This window comes from Rhyacophila brunnea, unplaced genomic scaffold (assembly GCF_057557595.1).
Source record: "Rhyacophila brunnea isolate RB1 unplaced genomic scaffold, BYU_Rbru_1.0 scaffold_12, whole genome shotgun sequence".
Classification (NCBI taxonomy): Eukaryota; Metazoa; Arthropoda; class Insecta; order Trichoptera; family Rhyacophilidae; genus Rhyacophila; species Rhyacophila brunnea.
Window position 1 is genome coordinate 36,680,877 of NW_028232774.1, and position 8,493 is coordinate 36,689,369.

The 8,493-nt window shown below is 37.1% G+C and overlaps 1 protein-coding gene across 1 annotated transcript; it reads left to right on the forward strand.

Annotated features, from left to right (window-relative positions):
* The first annotated feature begins 2,748 nt into the window (after positions 1-2,748).
* On the forward strand, positions 2,749-3,129 carry LOC147078110 (protein CFDP2-like). The gene has a single exon (XM_085940172.1). It carries the CDS (start codon positions 2,749-2,751, stop codon positions 3,127-3,129), a length of 381 nt encoding a protein of 126 aa, XP_085796298.1.
* Positions 3,130-8,493: the final 5,364 nt, after the last annotated feature.

Below are 8,493 nucleotides of genomic sequence, written 5' to 3' on the forward strand. Positions count from 1 at the left end.
AATGCGTCTCATACATTTTGTCGAGAGCCGTTCCTTTATATGTAGTATCTGAATGATTGACCGGTTCATTCTGTGCTTTGTAAGTATAATAAATAACCAATGACATTAATATGGACGAAGCATCTGGAAAATAAAATGACACTCACTTTGTGTCGGGTCTGCCGGATGGCGAAATTCATATTTTAATATCGGTATCCTACGCTCAAATGAACATTCTGCTTGCAAGCGGTCTGGCGACACCGCTGGGTCTGCCCATACAAAATTTCTGACTGTCAGGTTTCGACTCCGCCGTTATTGTTGTGTTACAAAATGCCAATGTGCCTAGTTAAAAATTGTAAAAAAAAATCTACTAAGCACTCCAAGAAAGATGGGATATCACTTTTCATGTGTTAGTATTACTTATTATTGATAAAATGCCATTTTAAGATATTGATGAATGTTTATTCATTGCAATTGAATGACAGAAACCATTGGACAGACGCCTGTGATGCGCTGTGCTCACATGCGTCTAATCTCCGAGAAGTCGTAAGTAACCTAGAATCTGTTTCTAACGTAATGAGTAATGACACTAATACACCATTACAATAAAGGTTATATTACTATAAATTCTCGAAGCTTGTATTACATAATGGAAATGGATACGTAATATGGTCACGTGACATCTACCTATACATCCGTGAATGACTTTCGTGCGCAATTTCTCGTGCGCGCCGATATGAAGTGAGTTGTCCATTTAATATGTCATTGTAAATAATACATAAATGCAGGTTAGTATTCGTTGACATAAGTGATAACATGAACTCTAATAATTATTGATAATTTTGTACTATTTCATAGGACTTGAATTTATCATCTCGGGTGTCAGGCTTCCGACATCTTCAGATCTCTAGACAATATATTATATATTAATACTAAAATTGTAACTTATTGAACAATCGTAAATAATACATTATGTATTAAAAGTAGATAACAATGACGTCGCGTGGAAATAGATACCAAGGAAAAAATAGAATAGGTACTTAATACAATAATTTTTGACAGTTTTCTTAGAAGAAAAAAACACCTGAGACGCTGACAAACGTTACCAGATCTTCAGTGGGTATGCGTGCCTGATTCGCTGCTGACTAGATAATGATTTTGTTTAATTACCACCTTTAAAATGCACGTTAATTACATCGATCGGTCGTCTGGTCATTACGCGCCAGGTGCGTCTTCAGCGTCCAAAGTATTAAAGACTGTTATTGCGTTTTTCCATCCTAGGTAGGTATTAGATTAAAAAAAAACGAACGCACTTTGAACAATGGAGCGGTCCGGTTCGCAAAATTATTCATTTCGACCGCTGATGAGATACCATATTATCTAAACAAAAGTAAAATAAGAGTATTATTGCGATTAATCTATTTATTTATTGGCCAAAAACTATAATATCACTGTAATCTCAACACTTAGAGATATTATAGTTTTTCTGCAAGAATTTTATACTAAATAACTTCAGATTGCGAAAAGAATGCATCTGTTTGAAACTTTGCATATTTTTGATGAAACTAGCTTCTCCTGTGATCCCCTGGACCTAGAGATATCACCGGTTCAACTGTATGTTATGATTTTGGCAATTGAAGAAATCAGATACTAGGTATATTCCTTACAAATATCAGCTCCTTATCCTAGATGACGACCACGTCCATACACAATAAATATCCGCTCCAACCTTGACTAGACGATTATCGCTGAGGCACGCGATTTTTATCAGAATCGTGCTTAATTTTCTAAATAAAAAACCACGATTAATATTATAATATTGTCAACGTTTATTATATTGTTTTCATAGTTTTCAGTACCTACCTAATTATCATCTGTCAAAACAAAAGAATGTTATCGTTTAGTTTAAACGTCAAACGCGAAGGAACGTTTTTTGAATCCATATAAAATTTTACAGGCTATCCAACAAATAATAGATAATATTTTATATTTTAAAATGTGCATAGAGAATGTAATTTAATAAAAATGAGTATGTAAGTATACCTTCAATAAATAATGGTTAGGATAGACAACCATAAATATAATAAAAGAATAATGTGGCATTAGAAGAAAAAAAAATCAGATAAAAATGCCATTACGTCGTTCTTTGCAAATAAATCTTTTTGAATGCAAACAGTATTTTTTTTTAAATATTCAATCTTTATGTTTGTGTTTATTTAAATGGCTAAAATAACTTTTTAACGTTTAAATCAAACGCAATTTATTTGACCAATGCCATTTTCCATATAAATTACGATTTAAAATTTTGTTTTCACCTGAATGTGATGAAAAAAATATGACGTGTTATTTTCGTTGGTTAATTGAGTGGACCTTAGCTAGAAATTATCGATGATAATATTATGTATGTACATTAAATAAAAATAGTCTTCAAATACCTTGGTATTATTAATATCTTATTTACCACCGTTTGGAATTGTTTATTTCCGTGTTTTATTTCATCCAAGAGTATTTTACATTATTACTAGAATTATTATAACTCCGCCTATAGTAATAGGGAACGACTATACCTACGCTATGGCCGGTCCCAAGCTCGGATAAAGGAGGAGGGTTCGTCGTAGGGCTAATCACCAAACACGGTAAAAAAAAACCCTGATTACGAACACCAAAACAACTGTGTTGGACCCCGGACTTCCCATAAACCAACGACCCAAGCAAAGAATTAAGGACAAACGATTGTATGTACAATGTGGCACATGGAACGTATGCACTATGTTGCAGCCGGGCAAGATGGAGGAGGTTGCAATTGAATTGCATAAGTATAAAATGAGCGTGACTGCATTGCAGGAAATAAGATGGGAGGGCGCAGGTTTCATAAACAAGAGAAACTACACTTTGTATTACAGTGGATCTGCAGGTACGCAGGGTCGCTATGGAACTGGATTCTTAATCAGCTCTGATATCCGCACGGCAGTACTAGGATTTGAGCGAATTAGTGAGAGATTATGTAAACTTAAACTGAAAGGCACACTTTTCAATATTACATTCATCGACGTTTATGCCCCAACTGACGATGCGACCGAGGAAATTAAGGACAGATTCTATGAAGATCTGCAGAGAGCCTGCAAAAAAGCTCCCTACATGATGCTCTAATTATCTTGGGAGACTTCAATGCAAAAATTGGAAAAGAGGAAGCATTTAAAGAAGTAGCTGGGCAGCACAGTTTGCATGAAACGACAAGCGATAATAGTGAACGTCTATGCTTTTTAGCGGCTGCAAATAATTTAATAATTAGTAGTACATGGTTTAAACATAAAAAAATCCACAAAGAAACCTGGAAAATACCTGGAAGTAATACATGCAACCAAATAGATCACATTTTTATATCGAAAAGAAGAGCGACGACAGTGGAGGATGTGCGCGTCTGCAGAGGAGCCAATTGCGATTCTGATCACTTCCTGGTGAGAACAAAATTAAAACAAAAAATCTCCTTAATACTGAAAAAAAAGGCCGGAGAAGAACTAAATGGAAAGCTGAAAAATCAGGAGTGGAGAAATTTTGCATAAATACCAGAAATACATAGAAACAAACTTAAAAATGACTTTAATAACCGATGATGTGAATGTGGACTGGGAAAATACAAAAAACTGTGTTATCACGAGTGCCACAGAAATTCTGGGGGAAAACAAAGCAAAAATAGATGCAAGATGGTTTTATGATGATTGCAGACAAGCACTGTTTGAAAAAAATGAAGCAAGGAAGAAATGCCTACAAAGGGAAACGCGCCAAAATTACGAAACTGCAACAAAGCTCAGTCGAGAGAAAAAGCGAATGATGCTCAAGAGAATACTCCAAGACATGGAATATCAAATAAGAAACAATGATCCTAGAAAATTTTACAAGACTCTTCGAAATCGAACGAAATCCTATCAACCCTGATTAAACTCCTGTACGGATAGTGAAGGACAAATGCTGATCGAAAAGGAGGACATTATGGAAAGATGGAAAGGCTATTTCACAACACTTTTAAATCAGGCTTATAGTAATGATCATGAGGAAATGGAAAAAGTATTGTACCAGACTTCTGAGGAATTTATTGATGAGCCTACTCTGCCTGAAGTAAGAAGAGCATTAAGAACGCTGAAAAACAATAAAGCACCTTAAACCGACAGGATAACAGCCGAGCTGATAAAGAGTGGTGGCCCAACACTGGAAGCAAATATCCACAAGATAATTCTCAATATTTGGGAAAAAGAAATTTTACCCGAGGAATGGAAGATGGGTATAATCGTGCCTATTCTGAAAAAGGGAGACAAAACAATGTGCGATAACTACAGAGAGATCACAATTCTAAACGCAGCTTATAAAGTTTTCTCATCTGTACTGTATAGCAGGTTAATGATCTATGGTGAGGAAATCCTGGGAGAATACCAATGCAGCTTCCGACCAAATAGATCAACCATAGATCACATCTATCTCATGAGGCAAACTATGGAGAAAGCGCACGAATACAACCTGACACTCCACCACCTGTTTATTGATTTTAAACAAGCTTTCGACAGCGTGAATAGGGATAAGATGCTGCAAAGCCTAAAAATATTCGGAATTCTCTTAAAACTAGTAAGGCTAATAAAGACCATACTGACGGATACTCAAGCAGTTGTCAGTGTGCAAAATGAGCAAACTGAAAGCTTCAAAATCGAATCAGGTGAGAGACAAGGGGATGCGCTATCCACTTTGGTATTTAACCTTGTGGTGGAATCTATAGCTCGTGAAACCAATATAAGAGGATGGGTAAATAACAATACAACGCAGATGTGCACTAATGCTGACGACATAGTAATTACAAGCAGATCCAAATAGAGGATGATCGACCATGGTGGCACTATGAAAATAAAAGCAGAAAACGCTGGGCTGCATATAAACCAGTCAAAAACTAAGTATATGGTCTGCACACGCGATCAGGTACCGCTGCAGAATATAGACATAGGACAGCATGCATATGAAGGGGCGGACAAGTTCACGTATCTTGGATCCAGCCTAAATACCCAAAATAAGACAGCAGAGGAGATAAAAATCCGCCTTATCTCCGGGAATAAATGCTGGCATGCCTGCAAGCGACTGGTGGGGTCGAAAATGCTAGGCCGAAGAAGTAAACTTCTAATATATAAAACAATTATAAGGCCAGTGGTCACTTATGGCTGTGAGACTTGGTGCTTAACTCAAAACGAGGAAAACAAATTAGCTGTCTTCGAGCGCAAAATACTCCGCAAAATCTTTGGACCCACCTTGGAAAATGAGAACTACAGAATAAAAATGAACTACGAGTTGGAAGAGCTGATTGAACAGCAAACAATCATAAGATACTGTAAGTCCCAATGACTACGATGGGCGGGACATGTGGAGAGAATGCCTGAAGTTAGAGCGCCAAGGATCATGACGAAGTGGCTACCCCAACGGAAGAGACCCAGAGGCCGTCCAAGAAGGAGATGGGCTGACGCCGTAGAAGTGGACTGGCTTCATATAGGAAGACCCGGTAACTGGAGTAGTGTGGCGAGAGACCGAAGTGAGTGGAGAGCGGTTGTGGAGGAGGCCAAACCCCACCCCGGGATGTAGCGCCGTGGAGGAAGGAACTAGAATTATTATACCAGCTCGTGGGGTTCGTAGAACACATAGGTATCTAAAATCATTGTTGTCTGAATGCTTTTTTCATAATATCTTAAAAGTTGACATATCTTATGGGTGTGTAATGCAATATCCTATCCTGTCTGTGGGTTGTTCAAAAATTCGTTTGTCATAATACTCATAATATTACATCGGATTCGATTCCTGGTGAAGTCACAATATATTTATTTTATTTTATCAAAGCCTGTGTAATTGTTTCACTACACTACTGTCATTGAGCCTCATGCCCTGCTGTAATGCTAAAAATAATATTTTCAGAGCTCGAAATGGACCGGAGCGCACCGAAGCGCCGTTCTTGTTCCTGAAATCGGTAAAATTATCGCTCCGTCTCGTGGAAAAAATAACTTGACCGTCTGAGCTGGATAGGCCATATAATAGAAAATCTAACATACTTATTTTTATGAAATACACAAAACATTGATAACTACATCTTCTAACTATGCTAACTATGTATTGTTCTTCAGAAAACTGTCGTGCGCTCCGGTTCGCAAACTTTTCCATTTCGAGCGCTGAATATTTTACATTATAACATACATATTACATATATCTATTCACTAGTTTCATTATTAGTAGATGCCTACACAAAAACGAACAAAAGAGTGTACCTTTTTTAAAAGCCCTGTTATTATGATTAACGAAGCAAACTTCTTCTATGCCATAGTGTTTTCAACGATCATTGACAAAAATATGTCTGACAGGAGAAAATTAAGCCGATTGGCAGCCAACATTTAAATATTTTTTCAAAGTTGTAAAAAACAACATATTCCCGAGGACAACGATTGAAGAATAATCTACTATTTTGTAAACAATTAAGAAATCATGTATGAAATACTAAATATTGATCATCTCTTAAATATCTTATAATAGTTGTATCATTAAAATAAAGTGTCACCTGTTTTATGTTTAAACAAAACTAGGTGTAATCCATATTTTTATGAAAAATGTTAAGGTGTTTTCGTTGTCACAAAACTCTAGATTTAAACCTATATAACAGATGCGTTTTTGCACCTATACCTAGCTAACGAACTAGCTACCTGGCTTTCCTGTTCTTCAAGCCAACTGGATTCCGGCGTCCTGGAAGGCCGCTAAATACTATCTATAGTGTGTATACGGCGATGCTACGGGATGCTGGTTTGACCAAGAACGATGCAAGAAGACTGGTGGGCGACAGGGATTCAAGGAGGCGCCGCGTGGTGTCCATATGCTACAACTAAGGAGTGGATATAGCCGAAGAAGAAGAAGATACCTAGCACCACCGACCCTGACATAAGAAAGTTTGCGGAAAGAAAAGAGTAAAAATTTTCCAAGGTTCTATATATTATGTAAGTACCTAGTTCTTTAAATCTCTTATCTTCCAAATTTAAAATAATATATATTCTCCAGATTTGTTATTCTGGACTAGAATGTAAGTTTAGTGACTTATGTTTACTTCACACTGCCCCGTTTCTTTCCGTAAGGAACTGGCAGTAATTCTTGATCTGGCAAAACGCTATGTGGACATCGCTACCATGGAGCGTGCTGATTCGGAGGATAATACAATGATTTTCCCTTTCTATTACCCTCACACTAAAGAATCGACCATTGCCAAACATAATAACATTTGTTGTTTATTTACTTTTTATTGTGAACAAAATAAATAAGTGACAGTAAATAAAATTGACATACAACACTTGTGACAGAAGTTATGATTGATTTCACTTATCAATGTTTAAGGCAACCGCCATTTTGGATTCAAGACATCACTCAGGCCAACTGCCAAGAATTCAAGCAAACTCCCGGTAATCAATGATTGGCGAGTACAATATAAGGAATGTATTTCAGGTTGCCATTCAGTGTTTTCATATAATGTTTGAGACTTTCACGGTTGCTTTTTATCGTAATAGATTTTTGGGTTTCCACCGTGTCTACTTCTTCCTTCTTTCCTCGACGTTTCGGGCTTGTTGCAGAGGCCATTATCAAGAGAGTATATTATGTTTTCTGATGAAGTGTTGTGTAGTTGTATGAATGCAAACGTCGCTCTAAGAATGCCAATAGAAATAAGATTAGCTACGAGCAAACGTTGCTCAGAGTAATGTGTCAATCGTTACGACCGGAGATACCGGATCGAATATTGGATTTTGCTGACGTTTTTAACCGTAACCCATCATCACTATTAATATTTTCAGGGTTTCTATGAATTCCGATGGCTTCCTTTACCAATTGTGCGAAATATCCTTTATTCCGACTCAGTATCTTGGTTTCAAAGTCAAATTTGCATCCTGTATCCATCGAGTGCTCGGCAATTGCTGACATCGTGTAATGTTTAAGTCGGTATGCCCTCTCGTGTTCACTCACACGCTTCTTTACCGTTCGAGAAGTTTGGCATATATACTTTTTCCGACACACATCATCTCTTGATAAAGGCCTCTACAACGAGCCCGAAACGTCGAGGGAAGAAGTAGACACGGAGAAAACCCAAAAATCTATTACGATTCAGTTTCTTCTTTAAAAATCCCAAGGACTAATATTTAAGTCTCTTAATTTATATTGTGTAAGTAGAGGAGGCCTTGTCATTGATAGCATCATAGTAGACAAGTGTCCAAACTTTTGCTCTAGTTACATCATTGATGTTAAATACGACAATGGTCTGAAAATGTTCATAGTTTAAAAATGTGTGACTATTCTGTATATCTGTGTATCGTTCTTCTCAACACTGACCCGGCCCAACAAAATAAAAACAATGAAAAAATATTCATATCAATCGGTTATCCGGCCGCATGGGGCAGAAAATGACAGCCGCGCGTCACGCGACATTTTCTTTATAGCCAGAAACAAAAATATATGCCAAGCCGG